The sequence below is a fragment of the Thunnus thynnus genome, chromosome 15 (assembly GCF_963924715.1).
Source record: "Thunnus thynnus chromosome 15, fThuThy2.1, whole genome shotgun sequence".
Taxonomy (NCBI): Eukaryota; Metazoa; Chordata; class Actinopteri; order Scombriformes; family Scombridae; genus Thunnus; species Thunnus thynnus.
The window spans coordinates 10,257,363-10,276,919 of NC_089531.1; the positions used below are offsets into that span (position 1 = coordinate 10,257,363).

Below are 19,557 nucleotides of genomic sequence, written 5' to 3' on the forward strand. Positions count from 1 at the left end.
TGAACGGAACCCTTTCTGACCGTCGTAAAAGGGGCGGGGCATGTTCCGACTCCGCCCCGACCCCTCCGCAGAGGGCCATTCTCTCGCTGTTATTGCTATTATGTGACATGTTCAAATACATTTTTTTTTTTTTTTTTAGCCTGCAGGGAATTCTTGTGTTAATGTGCAAAGTAATAAATTGGTATTTTATGCCTATAATATAGATTGTGTGTTCTCGTCATTCATGTTAATACTATTGGAAAGTGGCTTTTATGTCCAATATACTGCATAGAGTTTGTTGGACAATCAACACCAAGACTTCTATGTACATGTATTTTGTCACTAGATGGCATTCTTTGCCAAGGTAAATGCATCACACTAAAGCATTTATGATGTGGCCATTTCCTCACCTAGATGGTCATCTAAGAACAGCTGAATGAGGAAATAAGGTATCAAAGTACATTAATGGTGGGGTTTTTTGTTTTGTTCAATTTTATCACATAAGGTTAAATATAAGATATTTAAAATTTGGTTTACTGTGTGTAGCAGTGTTAATGCTTGATTTGTTAAGATTCATTTTATCTTTTTTACACTGCTTCAGTCCTAAAGGCCTGGTGATCTCAAGCTATGCAACAACATACAGGCCAGTTAAGAGAGTGTGATATAGCTCAGGGTCTGGTCTAACGTTGTGAAGTCCCAAAACAACTACTTAAAACATTAACTGTACACTCAGTCCACTTTTCTGAGAGTAAATTGTATGTACACTACAGTCACTTTCTCGCAAACATCAACAGATTCTGGTCCCTGCAGTGTTAATTACAACAGAAGTTATTTTGTCCTCTTGTCTAAACCATAAAAAAACCTGAAAACTATTATGTTGCCTGATACCTTACAAGGCAACTTTGATGCATATGATATTTTGGAGGTGCTAAACGCTAAAAAAAACCTAGCAAAAATATACAAATGTATGAAAAACGGCTAAATTAAAATGGCACTTGCAAGCATTTGGTAAAAAGTTTTCAGCTCCGGGGTATTTATTAAACATAGTTAAATGATAAGTACTGTATTGCCATTAATGTCGAGATAATTTGAACATAACTTACTTCAACAAAGCATAAAATAAAGCAGAATTATATAAATTCATTAATCAACTGAGGATCTATATCCCACATTTATCCATAATTATGTGTGACTAAACATTCAATATTTTAATTACATTTCACATTCAAGTCTTGATGAATGTATTAGTTGCTAAACATTTACAGCATAATTCATTATTGACTTTTCCCAGTAATTTAGGACATGTTGCTGCGGTTGTTGTGATGACGACGCCTGAAACGACAATCAGCAACGTTGAACTGGGCCTCCAAATTTACTATTTTTGTGTTTCCAAAAAGGACCAAAATTTCATCATCCTATGTGAGACTGTGCTCCATTAATACAAAATGTAGTTAAAATCTAAAATATTTGTTTTTTTACTGTGTATTTAAGGCCACATGAGTGTCGTGTAATTTCTCTACAATCCTTTATTGCACTTGTGCTCATGTCGGTAAACACACACACATCTGTTTATTCGTTCACACTGGATAGCCATCATTGGTATGTGTCACCTTCCTCTGCCTCCCCTTTGTGTATCATCCTCTCTCCTCTCCCGTTTCCTGTGTCCTGGCTTGTTGTCATGACCACCGTTACCAAGGAGAGCGGGGGGGGGGGGGACTACAGAAGAAAGGAAACCTGAACCATAGATCTCAGTGCCATGATATTTAATTCATCGGCACAATGTTGCATCAGGGTTCGATGTGTAATGCAGGTTGAAGAAGAGCAGTCTTGGGCAACTTCTGAATATGAAGACGAAGAGCTGCTGTCAGATCTGTCTGTTACATACAGGGTCTGATTTTTTTTTTTTTTTCCTCTAGCTGTTTATTTGGCAACATATTGGCCAAAAATATGAGAAACGTCACATGACAGAGGCCCATTCTTTTCACCTTATTCATGTTTCAGCCACAATTTAAATAAATTTAACTGGAAACAAAGATTAAACCAAAAAGCGAGGTTGGGTAAACCATCAGAATTCAGGCTTTTGTCATTTTTTTTCATTGTCCAAATGAAACTGCTTGTCATACTACAATAGACACTGACTCTTTACCTGTGACCTGTATATTTTCTCCTGTGGCTTTTCAGCATTTTAGCCAAAGTCATTGTTAGAGAAAAAAAAAAAAAACCTATGTCCCCTTTTGTAAAGCTGTTTCTCCCTTTCATCACCCGGTCTGACAAAAAAGGCAACCGAAAGCTCATTTTTTTGTCAAAGCTCCTTTAAAATGCACACGAGTTTGTGCGGTATGGGCCAAAACAGAGAGTGTAAATCCCCATTGTAGAGGCCCCCCACATGTCGTCTTTGTGTTAACTGATCCACCTACAGACACCACTCCATCCCCGTCCATCCATTCCTCCCTCTTTTTATTGTCTCACCCTCTTTTGCCCTCCCTCCCTCCCTCCTGCATCGTTTTTTTTTTTTTTTTTCCTTCCTGGGGTTCAGTGTTGCTCTCACGGGTTTGACTGTCAACAGCGGTGCTGAAGATGGGACGGAGTGACCTGATGCTCTGCTTACCCAGAAGTCTGATTACGTGGTCCTGATTGTTATTTATACTCCTTGTTGGAACCGGATTGACCCATTTGGGCTGCGTTGCTACCAGAGGAAGCTGTTGGGGGGGGGAGGGTGAAAGCCTGGCAGCGGCTGAAGTGGCCTCGTTTGAGGCTTGGACCCCTGTGCGCTTATTGTCAACAAGGAGACACTTCAGCTAGCAACAGCAGCAGTGTCTGATGACGAGTTCTGCTCTGGCTGTTTTTTCTCTGGAAACCTTTGCTTTTTTTTGAACTACAGACACAGATTGGAAAGCCGTTCTATTGAGTCTAGCACACAAGAGGAAGTTTGATGTGGATTTTTGAAAAAACCTTTTCAAATAAGGGATTGGAATAACACGTTTTGATTGACTCTTAAAACAGCTGACTCTACAGGATGCTTGTTTTATTTATTCTGTGAGGACTAAACGTCAGATTTCTGTCGACAAAAAAGTACAAAGCTACGCCTTTTTTATATACGGTGTATTCAAGCATCACTATTTTCAACCGTGCTGTGACAAGATACACTCATAGCAGTGTCGGTGGCCTTGGATCCAAGTATCAGGTGATATCAGTCTGCTCCATCTAGGTAAGGCTACACCAAACCAGGAGAGTGGCACTGAAATACACAGCAGCTCAACAATCAACCTCCTGGGGCTGAACCAGAGCTGAAGGCAAAAAAACAAAAAACAAAAAAGAAGCCTGGCTGAGATCCATTTCATCCACGAGGCCTGGACTGTGCTGGCTCTGAAGCCTGATCGATCCCGTATCCGCGGGCCGCCACAGGTGGATGCACAGCTATCGGCTACTCAATAATGCATTGACTCAAAACTAAGGAATGAATAGGAGGAGAAAGTGTGTGGACCTCTGATGCTGATGCTTTCAAAAAGGTGGATGACTATCACTAAGTGAGCAGATGTTGAAAAGGAAAAGAAAAAGAGAAGAAAATGACTGCTGACAAAGTGACATTTTGGCAAAGACAGTAGGAAGCTTGGCCAAGCCAGAGAGGAAAGGTACAAGTAAACCAAAAGAGTTGACTTGGAAGACCAAAAAAAAAAGAAAATAACAGGCAACAGCAGCAAACAAAAAGGTAGAACAAAAGAAAGGAACATTCGGAAGAAGCTGTTGTCATCATGGTGAACACTGGCATGCAGCTGATCAGCTTCACCTGCGCGGTGACTGGCTGGATCATGGCGATCGCAGTCACAGCCTTGCCTCAGTGGAAGGTCTCTGCCTTCATTGGCAGCAACATCCTGACCTCGGAGATCAAATGGGAAGGCATCTGGATGAACTGCATCTACCAGACCACCGGTCACATGCAGTGTAAGACATACGACTCCATGCTGGCCTTGTCTCCGGACATCCAGGCGGCCAGAGCCCTCATGTGTTTGGCCATCTTCATGGGCTGGCTGTCCTGCACCGTGTCCTGCTGCGGCATGAAGTGCACCACCTGCGCTGGGGATGACCGTCGGGCCAAGGCGGGTATCGCTCTCTCCGGCGGGGTTCTCTTCATTCTGACGGGCCTGTGCGTGCTGATTCCTGTTTCCTGGACAGCCAACACCGTCATCCAGGATTTCTACAACCCCAATGTGCCCCTGATGCACAAGCGTGAGCTGGGTCAGGCTATCTATCTGGGCTGGGCAGCTGCGGTTATCCTCATGATCAGCGGTGCTGTGCTGAGCAGCACCTGCCCCCTCATGGAGAGGGATGGCAGGTACCGCAGGGGCTACATAGGCCGGAGCTTTGCTAATTCACCTGCTTCAGCACCAGATCCCCCAAAACCTATCACATCTAACAGTATACCACTGAAGGAGTATGTGTAGGAAGAGAGCATGATGCATGCGAGCAGCAACACCAAACCGAAGGAAGGTCATCAGTGACAAGACTGAGGAGTCAGTCAGGAGACAGTTGATGCTGTTCTAAATTTACTCTGTCCCAACACTTAAGTCTGTGAATTTTAAGTTATGAATCATAAATTGGAGTCTATATATTTATTTATTATATTCTATCTAGGTTTTGCTTATTTTGTATATCTATTTGTAACGTTAAACTTGTCTTCAGTTCTTTATAACATTCAGATTTGTTTGAAATTTGACTTTTTCTCCACTGTGATTTCTAGTAGTGCCTGAAGAAAGCCCGTCGCCTTTATTGTCAACAAAAAGACTTCACGAAAAAGTATGACTGTTACAAACGGCTTTAATGATGGCTTGTGTGGTAAAGATTGTGGTGATTATTCTCTGACAATGTTATTAACTCTCGATTTGTCACATAAAGCTTTGACTTGAGTTTGCATAAATCAAAATTGTGAAATAAAACAAGTTTGTTAAACCGTGTTTCATCAATAATGTTTTTATCTTTATCCTTGTGTGGGCTGGTTTCTTCTCAAAAATACATTCGGTTTGAGCCATTTTGACTATCACAGACAATAGTAATCCCTGTAAGAGCATTCAAGTATGAAATGATGCCACAATGTCCTTCTCTGCAGATAGAGGCATCGCCTGATATGTAGCAAGTCTCTTCTTCATTCTGAATTATCAGATGCGGATCTAATATTTTACCTGACCTGAAAAAAAAATCAGTCCTCATACTAATATCCACAGCAAATGCATCCATCTGAGGTTATTATAATAATCCCGCTCCTCTCTTCGAGCCTCTTCATAGAGATGCTTTCAGATTCACAAGCGAGAGAGAGTTCCACTCTGTTCACTGGGACTCCATGAAGAAGGACACTTTGCAAAGTGTATCTGAAATTGAACAGAGAAGTAATTAGTTCACCTTTATATCTCTAGCTTCATAAATTATACATGCACACGTCCTACTACCACTGACAGCTAATGAAAATGACATGGTCTTTTAAACAGCAACATGACAATAATATAGTCATTTACCTGTGATGTGGTCCTGTGCACTGGAAGACTCCAAAGATTTCCATCTCTTGGGAGCAGATTCCAGTAGGGAGAGGTTGTCTGCTCGGAGCGTCTGCAGGAGAGTCTTCCTTCTCAGGAATCTGAACACATGAGTTAAGGAAAAAAAAAAAGCCACACCAATGCAAATCCAAGTCAATCCAAATCTGAACAGTAAGGATACTGCTGTCGATAGTAACGCTCGGCATCCTGCAGCCACTCCAGCATGTCAGCGGCTGACGGGGCGGTGGCCGAGCGCTCGGTTACAGTGAGCAGGTCCAGACTGTCTGTGTTCTGTTCGTATAGCTGGAAGGCTGCAGACACCTGGTTACTGACGGCGTCTCTGACAGACTGGAGAGCAGACCTGAGGGAAAGAAGAAGAGATGATAAACAGATTGATAGTTTTGAGATGTTACATCTATATGAATCTATAAAATTTAGGGCTTATAACTGTGCATCAAGTGTGCTAATGTCCAAGTGTTGCAATTAGCATGTGGTAATTTGATTAATTGCAAATTTGCTGGGTAATATGCACCATTACAGTACAATTTAAACTTAAATGATAAGAACTTTAAGGCAGCTCCTGATGTCCTGTAATGTCAGGATGCCCTCAAAGTATGTCAAAATCTAGTTGATTATTTTTCTTACATAGTGTATTTTCCTATATAAATTTGTGTTTAGTCAAATTACGACAAAAAAAGCAGATAGTATTCCAGCACTGGTAATTTCTGGCATGCTGCGAAAAATGTGAATACAACAATATTCAGTGGCATACCATCAGCCACTTCTCAGCTTCATATGAGGGAGGGTCAAGAGGAGCCCGCAGCTCATTTCAGCTCAGTGCCCCACAGCAAGTTGAGCTGGCCCTGCATTCCTGCTGTCATATGAGTTGTTATTCACTGTCTATGAATTAGAGATTTGATCTGCACATCATCACTACAATAATACCTCTCTTCTTGTTTGCAGTCAAGACATATATTACAGACATAATATGTGACTTCTATTTTGTGGTTTCCACCCAGTTACTTACATCTTTTCATTGAGTTTCCCCAGCACTGTATCCGTGGCTTGTAGAAGTTTGAAACGCAGCCGTTCCTCCAGGTCTGGGAAGTCTTTGAGCGGTGTGCTGGAGATCTGAACGTTGGACAGCGCTCTCCACTGCTCTGCCAAGTTCCCCAGAGACCCCATGAGGGGGCTGCACTCGGACAACACAGTCTTCCATACTTTGTGGTTGTTTTCCAGACTCTGGAAGCTTTTCCTCAGCGCTTGTTGAAGTGATAGTAATGCAGGTTTAGACATTTCAAGTGGCGATTTTATACATTAGTTGACCCTAAAACGAGAGCTGCGTGAGTCCAATAAATGAATCCTTGTATCTAGATGTTTTAAATTCCAGTTTAGAACAACGGATATGTCTGTAACCCTTAAAAGTGTAGTTATCTCATAGCTGCTAAGAAACATCACATTTCCACCATGTTGCCTGGACACCATTTTCGTTCTCCGGATGTAAACACTGACGTATAGCGCTACGATTGGTCGAAAACAATTACGTCATGACGCAAAGCAAACGTGTGATCTAATTGGCTGACTTTGGATATTTGCCCCACCCCGCGCGGAGATTTGAAAACCGCTTTGTGAAAGAAGAAGACGAGTCGAGAGGCAGAGGAAGAAAAACATTATCAGGTAATAAATTGCACATAAAGTATGTGTTACAAGTATAGAAATAATTATTTGGTTGTTTTACGAAATGCCTGTGCGTGTTAGTGAAACTGGCTACAACGACAGTCAGCCAAATTGCGGGATAAATTCGTGATCTTGCTAAACGGACGTTAGCATTAACGTTAGCTCGATTACTAGTCAGCCGCATGTCCGCAGTTTCTATTTAAAAGGCAGGAGGCAGTTAAGTTAGTTATATCCTAAACCTACATAATAGTAAACGTTCTGAAGTTATTTTGTGCTGTCAACTATGAGTAAATTCATCCCTGTTTTTGCTGCTTATCCATGCAGTCATGGCTCCCAGGAAGAGAACCACCAAACAACGGAAAAACAATCCCAAGACGGCCAAGCTGGAGGCTTTTCTGGAGGATTTCGACATCGAAGGTGAATATATTTTACTAATGGATAAAGGACGGGTTCACATTTTCTCAAGTCTGTCTTAAAACAACTGTCAGGTGCCCAAATGAACATTGAAATAGGTTTTTCTGGAACATAATCATTCCTCCTGTTGACTCGCCATTAGATCTCTTCATAATGCACTTATAAGATACTACAGTTCCCACAGTACACATTGTACCTTGTACAGCTTTCTTGTATTGAATGTTGTATTTGTAAGGTAACGTTAAGAATGTTATATAGTTATAATATACATGTATATACAGAATATGACCAATACTGGATGTTTGAGGTCTATACCAGCAGTTATATTTGAGATTTAAAACCTCTGATAATGATATACCAACTAATACTCATTCTTTTTAATGAACACAAAACATAAACACTTCTCACACAAATTCCTTACATTTGGTTACTTTGTCTAACTTTAAATTCATTTAATTTGCACATTTGAGAGTTGACAAATTAATTTGTCAGTGTTTAAACAGCGGACAAACTATATTATGGAAACTCATTTTCTGAATTGCCTCATACACATACTTGGCATTTCTGTACTGCAGTGTATTTCTGTTTTCATCCATTATATTTGTACCACTATGATGAGCTGCAATGATTAGTCATTTATTGATTAGTTGTCAACTATTAAATTGATTGCCAACTAGTTTGATAATTGATTAATGATTTAAAGTGTTTTTCCTTTTCTTTCTTTCTTTTTTATTTTATGCTTCTTACTTAGTCTTCTATGACAGTAAACTGAATATCTTTGGGTTGTGGACTGTTGGTCAGGACAAGACATTTGAGGATGCCAACTTGGGCTTTGGGAAACAGTGATCTACATGTTTTACCATTTTCTGACATTTAACAGACCAAACAATCAATTTGATTAATTGAGAAAATAATCAACAGATTTATCGATAATGAAAATAATCGTTAGTTGCAGCACTGGCTGATATCTACTGATAGACCCAGCATGGGCAAATTATTGGTCAGGCTTTTATGTATTACAATATTGGATGAATGTTGCTGATGCATTAAGATGCAATGAGCATTTTAATGTTGTTTGTCAATGATTAGCCAGTTATAACTTACTTTATATACTTCTGGGTAATTTAATCTATTGTACTGCACCATCAACGCTTGTTATTTTTTCACAGTAAAGACTAGAGTCGAACAACTGAAAGAGAAGATGAACCAGCTGCTGAAAGATGTGGACAACAGCTACAACATGGCACTGATTAAGCTCCCCAAGGCAGTCAGGCAAATGAACTGGTTGGAATATTGCAGTAAGTTGCCACAAACCCTTTCACACTAGTCTTAGGTTCTGTTCACACCTGGCTTTAAAATGCATCTGGGGTGATCTGATCACAAATGGGCAGCTCTAAGTACAAGTGTGAATGCACCCAAGACACATTGAGGATATATTGAGATCCGATTTTTTTTAGCAGTGTGTATGCAAATGTGACCCTGGCCACATTGAAGGACCGCCTACTCAACCAACATCCACTGCGTAAGCGGAAGTATATACTCATTTGCATACCAACAGTGTCATATTAAAATGCAAAACAAGAAGAAGAAGCCAGACTCTCGTGGATGGAGTACGCTTGAAACATGCTGTCTGATTTCCATTTGGGCTGAACAGTTTCGATGTTGCCTGCGCACCAAGGTCTTTGCAAACGTTTTCATCTTTTCAATTTCAGGCAGACCAGGCACGGGAAGTGCAACGCTGCCTCCTGCTGGTTCAAAACAGCAGCGCATTTGGTCTTTGCAAATGGAAATTATGTACGTGATTATTTGAATATAGAGTGGGGAAGTGAGATCCGATCACAAGATGTCACTCGAGATGCATTCTAATACCAGTTGTGAACTGACGTACTTAGAGCTGTCCCCGTATGATTGGATCACACAAGGCGCAGGTGAACAAGGCCTTATTAAACTGTCCTGATTCTATGAACATTGTCTGAACATGTCTTGCAATTGTGCCACAGAAGCTTCATCAGGATTATATGTCTGTATCATTTTATAAACACATAATTGGTCTCCATAAAAATATAACTGCTGCTGTTGTAACATGTTAAATACACTTAACTCTTTTATACTTGCATTATTTTTGTTCATCAGGGGTGGAATGTGTTAAAATATACACACTACATATATAAATGACAAAAAATTAGCTAGACTTGCCCCTTTATCTGTTCTAAAATGATCATCTGCACTACAGAGCTGTATATTCGTAAAATGAGAAACAGGTATAGACCAATATAGCTATCTCTCAACATCATATGAAAAACATTGATCCCCCTCTCTCCCTGCAGAGTCTGAGAAACCAAAGTCACCCCAGGTGGATCATACAAAGGTGAGTTGATTATCTGTCTCCTATCGTGTATCATGAGTCACACAGTATCACAAGGTTTCAGATTCCCTTTGGCTTGTGCACGCATAGCCCGTGCTGTGTTAAACATGAAGTCACTTTTTGACCCCTACCCGCACCACATCAGTCACTCACGTCTACCTGTTAACAGAGAGAAGAGGAAGCGGCGATAGTCGAGAGCGTCGTGGCCGAGGATCACGCCGTCCTTCTAAAATCAGTCAAGAAAAGTATGTTAATAGTCGTTTTTGCGTTTCTTTTCAAAGTTTTCTGAAATGAAACTCACAATTTTTAATATGATATTGAAACAGCAAATGCTTTTTGAGTGCAAAGAAGTTATTTAATCAATTTACCTTGTCTCCAACCAACAGCGTCAAAGAAAAAGGCCGGAGGCAAATCCAGTTCAGAGGATGAAAACACTCCAGGCGCAGTGAGGAAGGTAGTGTCTGATTTTTTTGGATTCAAGCACACATACGAGAAGCATAATGTAACATCACTGATCATAAATATGTGGGTTGGATGGTATGGATTGTCGTTAGTGTTCAACCCTGTTGTTCTGTTTTAACCGCTTGTTCTTAATTCAGGGGAAAGCAACAAGGAAGCCTCCAACTACCTCAAAAAGAGCAAAAGCACTGTCCGTCAGCAAGCAAAACACCTCCATCAGAAAGTAAGACATTCACGCTCCTTTATTTCTCTCTGTATTTTTTACTTCAATTTGCATGTCTGTAATAGCCGATACCCTAATTAATACGATAAGCTAAATTTTCAATGTCTGGATCCAGATCGACCAGGAAGCCCATGATCACTCCTGCCAGGAACCTGCTGGATTCTTCTCTGCTGATGGGCTCCACTCCCCTCGTCACCCCGCGCTTTGACCCAAGGTAAACATTATAGCTGCAGCCATGCTAAGCTAGTTTTTATCTTAAAGCACAATATGCATCTTGTTTCTGCAATTGAAAAATCGATGCATCATAAATTAGATTTCACTATAGTGAAAAAATAGTACATTGACAGGCACATAAGAAACCAGATGACTCTGAGGAACTGGGTTATGCAGGAAGTCAGACAATGCACATAACCCCCTGGTCACTAAATCTGCATATACATGTAACACGCCAGCAATCTGATTTCTCCCCTACCTGAGATTTATAGAGGCTAGTTTGTGTAAATTGCAATTTTAGTTGGACTTTGAATTAAATTACTTTGAATACAAGGGTACAATGTTGTCACAACAATACTTCCCTCCGTCTGAAATCTTTGTGATGCACCTGCGCACATGTCAAAAGCCGATTAGAAACCCAGTTATGTGTTTACATGGCCAAGAAATCATCTTTCTCCAGGAGAAATCTGCCTGGAGAAATCGCATTTGACTAATGTCCCATTGTGATCTGTAGAAAGCCGATGGTAACGTAGTAACTGAAGTGCACAGAAATGAACTGATTGATGTTCTGGTAGAGGGTGTTCTAGGCATTGATGGGAAAACGTCTTTGCTCAAAAGAAGTGATGAATTATTGTGCATCTTCTATTGTTACTCTTTGCTTCTGCCTTTAGCTCTGTGCTCCTCTTTGCCTTGTTTTTATGTCTTGTTTGGTTTTATTTTCTTTTGTAAAGCACTTTGTAACATTGTTAAGGAAAGTGCTATATAAATAAAAATTATTATTGTTATATGAAAGGATATGAAAGCAAGATCTTGTCGTGTGCTCTACATGTCACATGATTTCTGTTTTTGAGATTTTTTGAAGTGCAGATGTGTTTTTGCTTTTTATGGAGCTCATTCTACTGTTAAGTAAAGACTTGTGGCACACTGTATTATGTTTGGTACTTTTGATGGTGCACTGAATGTCTGTGTCACCAGTCTGCTTCAAATGCTATAATCAGTGTTTATTAACACTAAAGCAATTTCACCACAAGAAATTTGTGTACGCTTTTTGCTTTTAGCTGTTATAGTGATTGTAATTCTTGGGAAACTCAGCAGGTGTAGAGACCTGATTTGTTTTTATGTGTCATACTGTATCTGGCACTGGAGGCTAAGCTAGCTTGCTAGCTTGGGGAGTTTTTGTTTCACACAGTGCGGAACACATCACTCACCATTGAAACCATCTTTTCTTCAGGCTTCCTAAAACCCCTGCTGTGAGAATTCCCCGCCACAAAGAAAGGGTCTACAGCATCTCCGTCAACGGCTCTCCCATTGCAGCGGGCAACGAGGACATCGTCATCAACGTCCCCATCGGCAACGGAGAGGTGAGTGCACAGGTGGCAGGGCTCAGACTTCTAGATCCCACAGGAGTAGTCATTTATTTGAGTATTAAACCAGAAAGGTCAGTAAAGGGCAGATTCTTATTTACGGAGCAGACTGGCAAAAAAGGAAAGACCTTTTCATAATGTGCCAAAAAATAACAATCATTATTTGCTTGAAAATACAGAAATGATTCACAATGTTTTCTCTTTTGAGTCTGTATGTTTGGGCTGTGTTTATGATGAGACCTATGTGTTTTCATGGTGAATTTGCCAACCATTTGTCTTTTGTAATGCGTTGATTCAGAGTATTCAGCTGCTGGCCAGTCAGATGGACTCAGTGGATCTGTCTCTACTGGATGAAACCGCCCTGAAGAGCATTCGGCAGTTGCAGGTATATTGATCACTTCTGTAGGACAACGTGTCTGTCGTGTCACTGCACTGAGTATTTTATGTGTTTTTGGATGCATCTTTATCATACTTGGATAAAAAATATACGTGCAACGTAGCTGTTTTGTGTAGCATTAGTCGTGAAAAATCTACATTTGCTTTAATTCTGACTTTTTTTTTTTCTTCCTGACAGAATCGCCTCACGACACTGTGTGGAACATCAGAGTGATTTAACAATCTGCTGTTCACTTGTACAATACTTATGAGAAATTTTATCTTTATTTCAAAGCTTTTCTTCTGTGGGATGGTGTGATATTTTTTTTACTGATAGTGTTCGATTTTAAAAGATATACACAGAAAACAGTGTTTTGCCAGTATTTTTGTTTTACTGAGCACGGTTTTCTTTAGACCAACATATTAACTGGAATCCAACCAGTTAATGAAAGCTGTCCAATGTATAAATGGTGGTTAAAACTGTACTGTATTTTACTATTTACCACTTTTACTCATTTATTTTTGTAAGATTGTCTCGTTACAGGCCTTACTTCACCTTTTTATCTTCATCTTCTTCTGTTGTTAGTGTTAGATTTAGTTTGCGGGGGCATTCTGCCCAATGTCTGTCTCATTTGATTGCTTTTCCTGTCTTTTGTCCCTGTTAACCACACAGACATGTAAAGTTGCATTGATTAATGCATTTACATACTTCATGTATATAGATCAACCATTATGTCTGCAAAACTGATAAAGGACTTTGACACCAGCTTTGTGAGATGGTTTTATCGGGTTTAAGATGTGTTGGTTGGAGTGCGAGTGAGAAGCTTGATCACAAGAAATCACATTTTTTCCCCGCATTTTTCAGCATTTAAAAAAAAAAAATTAAGTGTAATGCTCTAATCATATACTTGTACATTCACTGCACAGCTCTTTTTCTGGGCAAATTAATCTGGTGTACTGTTGTATAAATGCCACTAGGTGGCAGCATTTAACCACAAAAAATTGGTTGTCTTCTGACTGCTTTGCTGTCCCTCTGTCATCACCTCTCCTAGATATTCAAACTGTTGTCCACAACAAATCCTTCAATTCAGACAAAAAATTGAAGAAAAAATATAGGTTCCACTGTAAATAAAAATAAATCAAGATCTCTCAATTTGTTGTAAGAACGTCCTTGTGCTGCACTACACTTATGAGCTTAAAAAGGATACAGTTGATGGATTAATAAATGTCTGAAAGTATCCTAAAAGTGGAGCTAAAGTTTTTCTACTAGAGCTGTCTTCTTTGCTTTTCTGTGTAATTTTCCTCTATAAGCTGTAAACTTTTGCTTATGTAAGAAGTTCTTTTTGTCCTTTCATTACTTTGTTTGCACAGCGGGACATTAGTGAATCACGTGACATTCTGTTGGCAGGAAGTGGCAGCCCGTCCCGCTGCTGGCACAGGAACCTGCACTCTGACCTTCGGGGACATCATAACCCTGCCAATTAGAAGCTTGTTAAGCTTCGTTAAGCCTGATTCAGCTCGTTAGGGTTTCCACCTGGGATGGTGATCTGGGTCATACCGGGTCTCACCTTGGGCCCAGATCTCACTGGATTCTCATGCATCATATGTTACCAAACCACAGCATGGGAACTCTGTGCCCCCAGCTGAATCTAGGCCTGGTCCCTTCCATCTGTATCCATCTTTAAGTGCTTTATCATCTGCTGTCTCTCGCTGTGCAAACTGTGTTGCAGAGGTAAAAACCAAACTCTGCATCCCTGCAAACGACAGATGTTGTGGTCAGCAGTGCGTGCAGTTCAGCTCCCTCGTTAGCAGCGTACTGAGCCCTTGCACACCTGCTCTACATATCATAGAATTTTCCTAGTTTTGCCTCTGAATGGATTGGATCCTTTTTTTTTTTTATTCTCTAGGTGGAAGGAAAATTGCCATTTTGCACGGATGGCTTGGTTTTCAGTAAGCACGCAGGCAGTGGCGCAATGACAGGTGCGGTATGGATGGGGCGGATTTTTGAGGTCACAGAGCAACACTGCTACATAAATCATCCACTGAGATGTTCTGGATGAGGGACTGGAACCTGAGATAGTGGGAGGGAAAGACACAGTATGGAGATGCTTCCACACTTACCAAGCAAGTCTGTTATAGAATAAATCCTGCACAATTTTACATTCACACAGCACAAAGGCAATGCAATGAAAATTAGGGATTTATAGCAGCACTTTAATTCAGTAAAGCCATATTTAAAGCTGCACTAATCAATATTTTTATTAACTTATTAAATGACTACTTGTAATATGACTCAGACTCGGAGAATTATCACCTCATGCTGCAGCTCTACAGAGTGTTTTAGCATCTTTCAGTTTAAAGCCTTCTCAGCAGACGTTATGACTCATCACAGTAGGAAAAGCACAGGTGCTACTAATAACGTTAACGACGGTTCTGTTCTATTCAAGTGGCCAAAGTAAGTCATAACGATAAACCAGCATGTACAATACCAGGAAAGTGAAGCAGCAAAAATGGAGTTCAGCCACCATTAATTTTATTTTAGTTTTATTCATACACCTGTGCTTTTTCTTACTGTGTCATGTCAAAATGTCTTCACGTCAACCATCACTTGCAGTTACATCTAAATAAAATCCAATATTAACTGATACAATCAATTCAACTAAGCTATACACTGTTTGTATCTTGCTTCACTAGTTAAACCTGCATTAAATGTTTTTTTTAGCCACTTGGGGCCAGCAGAGACAAATTGTGAACACTGACATATCATCACCTTTGTTAAGTTGATATGGTGAATGTAGCAATCAGTTGCGTATATCCACATCCAGCAGTTACAGAGCAATGTTATCATGTATTTGGAGTTGTGTTTCTGTGCACCTGATGAATGTAAGTCCAATATATACTGTCCTTTAGCTCCGTTTTGGGTCTCTACCAACTCCTGAGGGAAATATCTGTCTCTTTGACTGCTAAATACACCACTATGTTCACCAGTTAGTTCCTGTTTGGTGCAGAACAGGTAGTGTGCAGTAAGTTTTTAGAGCTTTTTCTCTGAAAACAGCTGCCTGCTGTGGCCGAAAATGATGCTATGATGCTGAGAGTGAACCAAAACAGTAGAGTTGCAGTCAGACAGTTAAACAATGAGGTGAAACTTGTTATAAAGCTCTGTAAAGGGGAGCTGCAGACTTACTGATAATTCTCTGTAAGTTCATCACTACAATCGATGCCTCTGACATTACACACTGTCATTTGATGCATTGTTAATATAAAAAATATAGATTATCTATGCCTTGGAATTATACATGAACACTCCCAAGTTTGAGAAACTGTTCCTCTCATTCTGCCAACGTTGCATGAATGCAGCATAACAACTGTATATGATGGTAATATATCAGTGTTGTGTTTTCAGGTTGTTCCATTGCTTCCAAATGGCCCCAAAACTCAGTTGATACAGCCTCAAGCTCCCATTGCATTACATGAACAGTGTCTTTACCTGGTCCTTTGTCCCCTTGTTCCACATTGAGCCCCACCCCCTACCAATCCCATGTCTTAGCTCCAAATCCCACCCACGTAACTTCACCCTCTCAAGCCATCTTTCTTATTTTGTATTCCCAGAATCTGTTATTATTAACACCTGTGTCTGACACATGAATGTGGCGTATTCCTCAACAAAGCTGTTCCCTCCCCAAACTACTGGAGTCATTGGTTAATTGAGCCCTCAGACCTGGGGAAACTGCCAAATTTCCTGCCAAGACGAATGAACCTGGCAGAGGCGTGTTCTCCTAGTGAAATTAATTCTCTGGTGTGTCGAGGCCTCCTATAAATCCCATCCGTCAAGTGCTCCACTAATCGATTTATTCACGTACCCACACCTCCGGCTGCCACTGTCTCTCACTCAGTTCATACTGAGCCAGCCAGGGGTCAAGACTCATCTTTTGCTAAGTTGGTTTGTCAGCACAAAGCAAAAAAAAAAAATGTCACTGAATGCTCTGTTGTGTCTGCTTTTGATGATGGGAAGTTAGGAGGACACAAGTTGACGGTAAAGTGCAGTGGCAGACGGGAGGAAGAGGTAAATGGGACTGAATGGCCCCCATATGATGCATTCTGGGCATGTGTTCGTCTGGTGGCCAGCAGGGTCCTGATGGCGTTTTGATGGGCGGCCCTGCTGTTGTTCAGGCACCTCTGATGATGGGCGGGGTGGAGAGGAACATCTGCTGCTAAAGAAAATCCCGTGGAAATTAGACCCTGAAAATAACGGACTGCTCTGAGGAGAGGCAGGAGGTTAATGCCATTTGCTGATTGCACAGAGACAAACTTTTGCTTGAAAGGCCCCTCTGTGACTGAAATTTAGACATCTGTCTGTGAAAGACAACATTTATTTGCACTGGGTACAAAAGAAGATATAGACATTAAACATATACAAGCATTGAATATGCACATAGAATGTTTAAAAGTTTTCAACTATTTTGTGATTCAAGAAAGCACTAACATTTATGGGTTACATATGAAATTTCTTCATTAGGATAACTGTCAGGTGTGTGTAGAGAGTGCAGTGCAGATACGAGAGTATTGATGGGAAAACCAGCATAAAGATATAATCACTATAATCAGGTAAAATGTGTTAAAACCTTAATTCTTCACATTTGAGTCAAAGTATAAGCACTTAAAGGAGCTGAAGTATCAGTTGAAGTGCTAGAGCTTAAAGCAGTTGAAGTATAATGGCTGAAAGCATGTGAAATTTCAGTTTAAGCCCTGTAGGAGGTTGAGACGTCAGTTTGTATGTATACGCTGAAAGTAATTAAATTGTCGGCTGAATTGTAAGCACTGAGAGCAGTTGAACTGGCATTTGATTACAATTCTTAGCACTAAACAAAGATAATGTGTGAGTCAGTCAGTATTCTATGTAAGAAGTGACAACAGTTGAAATTTAGTTTGAAGTGTGAGCATTGAAAGCAGTTAAACTGTCAGTTGATTACAGTTGAAATACTAGAGACAGTTTGTGTGTATACTGTAAAGGGAGTTGAAGTGTCATTCAGTTCTGTATGTAAGAAGTGACAATGGCTGAAATTTCATTTTCACGTGTAAGCGCTGAAAGCAGTTAAACTGTCAGTTGACGAGTAAGGGATGAGAGCAATTATGTTTCAGCTACTGGTGAAAATGACCTTTCTTTTTCTGTTGCACTTGACTCTTGAGAAGCTGTTGAATCTAGAAAATATAGCCCAGCAAAGCAAATTTTGAGCTTTATTGTTCCCTTAAAGTTCATTGAACATTGAAGCTGGATATTTTATAATCTGGTCCTGCATCTATGCATACCAGCAAGCTGTATTTCTGATTTTGTAAATAACTATAACTTTCTTTGTCAGCCTTTTTCTGGTTATGGTAACAGTTTCAGAGTCAAGGGCACAAACTTAGACTTTCTTAAAAGGAGTAACTGTGACCTGCATGCTGAGGGTTTTAATGTGGAAAGCATTAATAGTGAAGCCACTAACCTGAGCTTTGCGCTTTCATTCATTCCCATGACGGACCTGAGCAGGTTGAAAACAAGCTTCTCTTATTTGGTTAGACGAATATGAGATGCAAATACTAGGAAGGGCGACAGAGCAGGGAATAAAATAAAGTGAATTCTCACCCCATTCATTACCTCCATCAAAGAAAGAAAAGGAAAGTGACCATAAAATGAGTGGTGGAGCAATGGCTAGGATTGCCTTTGAGAAATAATTAAAGCCCCTTTGCAATACTCCCCAGCCTCTGGGAAAAATCCCCATCTTCTGTATGGTCTACAATTGATGTTTGGTTTACCAGCCCATCTGTATAAAGCAGACCTTCAATAAACTATATCACCCTATTTGTGAGAGTAATACAGCCCAGTGCGGTCCTCAATTAGGTATAAATGACACAGCAAATTGGAAAATTAGGAGGGGAGGGAAGGATAATTTGCTCCAAAACAGACTAAAACCAATTTGTTAGGAGACCGGGAAGGAGACAAAGGGTCTGTTTCTGTCCTCCAACAAAAAAATCCCTCTTTAGGTTCAGATGCCTTACTGTTCACCTTGTCACAGGCTGTGTTTACAGGCTGATTTCAGAACTTGTTACGCCTCATATGTGATATATGGAGTGTGGAATTTCATGTTGTAGTAATTGGTGATATGTGTGAGAAGGGAAGGGAATGCATAATGCAAAATATTTCCTATTAGACTACTGTTAATCACAACAGAGGAGGATGACACCCAGTTAAATCAGCATGTACTTTCAGAGGCATTTCAGATTATACATGATCATTGACAAAGCAAATAAAACAAAAAAAAAAAATTAGAGGTTATCAGAGGACAATGGCGACATGCAACGTGCTGCTTGGTGAAGTACTATAATTTTCGTTGACAGCTGAAATCGATGGCTCTGGGAAGTATCTTTCTGGGTTCAGTTCACTGTACTGGTGAGTCTCTGCCCAGTTGAAATGGTCTAATGTTCTCCCTGTATATAGCACTAAAACTAATATAGCACTAACACTAAAAAGGTTTCATAAATTGTTACAGTAGAAGAATGAACTCCATGCGGCGATGTAAAGCACTCACCAGAAATTGAAAACCTATGATAGGGAAGGTCATTCAAAGTCAAAGTATGCTGTGCATAACAAAGGTATGGTGTGACTATGCTGTATGTAACCCATCATTTGAGTGAACGCCATTTCTTGCACTCCCCTTGAACAGAGATGCACATAAAACTGCAATTACTCATGTATGGCTTGTGCATTATATTGACTTTTTATTTTTTATTTAGCCCAAAAAGTCACTGAGAAGCTCTTCTGGAGTAGTTGGGGCCTTGCTTAAGGACACCTCAGCACTGGTAATAAAGGGATGAGGGGGTTAGGATTAAACCAAGTGTAAATTGGTGCCTCAAACTGGTCAAATTGGATCCAAACTGGCAGCACAGAGGGAGGTCTTTGACACTTTAAAGCAAGGCTATGTAACA

At 40.3% G+C, this 19,557-nt stretch overlaps 3 protein-coding genes across 3 annotated transcripts; 2 read left to right on the plus strand and 1 right to left on the minus strand.

Annotated features, from left to right (window-relative positions):
- Positions 1-3,121: 3,121 nt before the first annotated feature.
- Positions 3,122-4,973, plus strand: cldn35 (claudin 35). The gene has a single exon (XM_067612517.1). It carries the CDS (start codon positions 3,732-3,734, stop codon positions 4,419-4,421), a length of 690 nt encoding a protein of 229 aa, XP_067468618.1. The 5' UTR covers positions 3,122-3,731; the 3' UTR covers positions 4,422-4,973.
- airim (AFG2 interacting ribosome maturation factor) lies at positions 4,777-6,990 on the minus strand. Its single transcript, XM_067612518.1, has 4 exons — positions 6,532-6,990; positions 5,686-5,865; positions 5,487-5,605; positions 4,777-5,342 (listed from the first exon to the last, which is right to left on the minus strand). Exons 1-4 carry the CDS (start codon positions 6,798-6,800, stop codon positions 5,302-5,304), a joined length of 609 nt encoding a protein of 202 aa, XP_067468619.1. The 5' UTR covers positions 6,801-6,990; the 3' UTR covers positions 4,777-5,301.
- Positions 6,991-7,088: 98 nt separating this feature from the next.
- cdca8 (cell division cycle associated 8) lies at positions 7,089-13,360 on the plus strand. Its single transcript, XM_067612516.1, has 11 exons — positions 7,089-7,181; positions 7,506-7,598; positions 8,765-8,893; positions 9,923-9,963; positions 10,130-10,205; positions 10,347-10,414; positions 10,560-10,642; positions 10,758-10,856; positions 12,087-12,216; positions 12,518-12,604; positions 12,794-13,360. The coding sequence occupies exons 2-11, from the start codon at positions 7,508-7,510 to the stop codon at positions 12,827-12,829; spliced, it is 840 nt and encodes a 279-aa protein (XP_067468617.1). The 5' UTR covers positions 7,089-7,181; positions 7,506-7,507; the 3' UTR covers positions 12,830-13,360.
- The last annotated feature ends 6,197 nt before the right edge of the window (positions 13,361-19,557 follow it).

Bases quoted from the DNA above. Each gene is read 5' to 3' on its own strand.
- airim (XM_067612518.1), bottom strand. From the start codon at position 6,800: ATGTCTAAACCTGCATTACTATCACTTCAACAAGCGCTGAGGAAAAGC. The intron at 5,866-6,531 runs GTAAGTAACTGG...TCTTTCCCTCAG, and splicing joins GGGAAACTCAATGAAAAGAT to GTCTGCTCTCCAGTCTGTCA. The intron at 5,343-5,486 runs GTAAATGACTAT...GTTCAATTTCAG, and splicing joins TGCACAGGACCACATCACAG to ATACACTTTGCAAAGTGTCC.
- cldn35 (XM_067612517.1), top strand. From the start codon at position 3,732: ATGGTGAACACTGGCATGCAGCTGATCAGCTTCACCTGCGCGGTGACT.
- cdca8 (XM_067612516.1), top strand. From the start codon at position 7,508: ATGGCTCCCAGGAAGAGAACCACCAAACAACGGAAAAACAATCCCAAG. The intron at 10,643-10,757 runs GTAAGACATTCA...GTCTGGATCCAG, and splicing joins CAAAACACCTCCATCAGAAA to ATCGACCAGGAAGCCCATGA. The intron at 12,217-12,517 runs GTGAGTGCACAG...GCGTTGATTCAG, and splicing joins TCCCCATCGGCAACGGAGAG to AGTATTCAGCTGCTGGCCAG.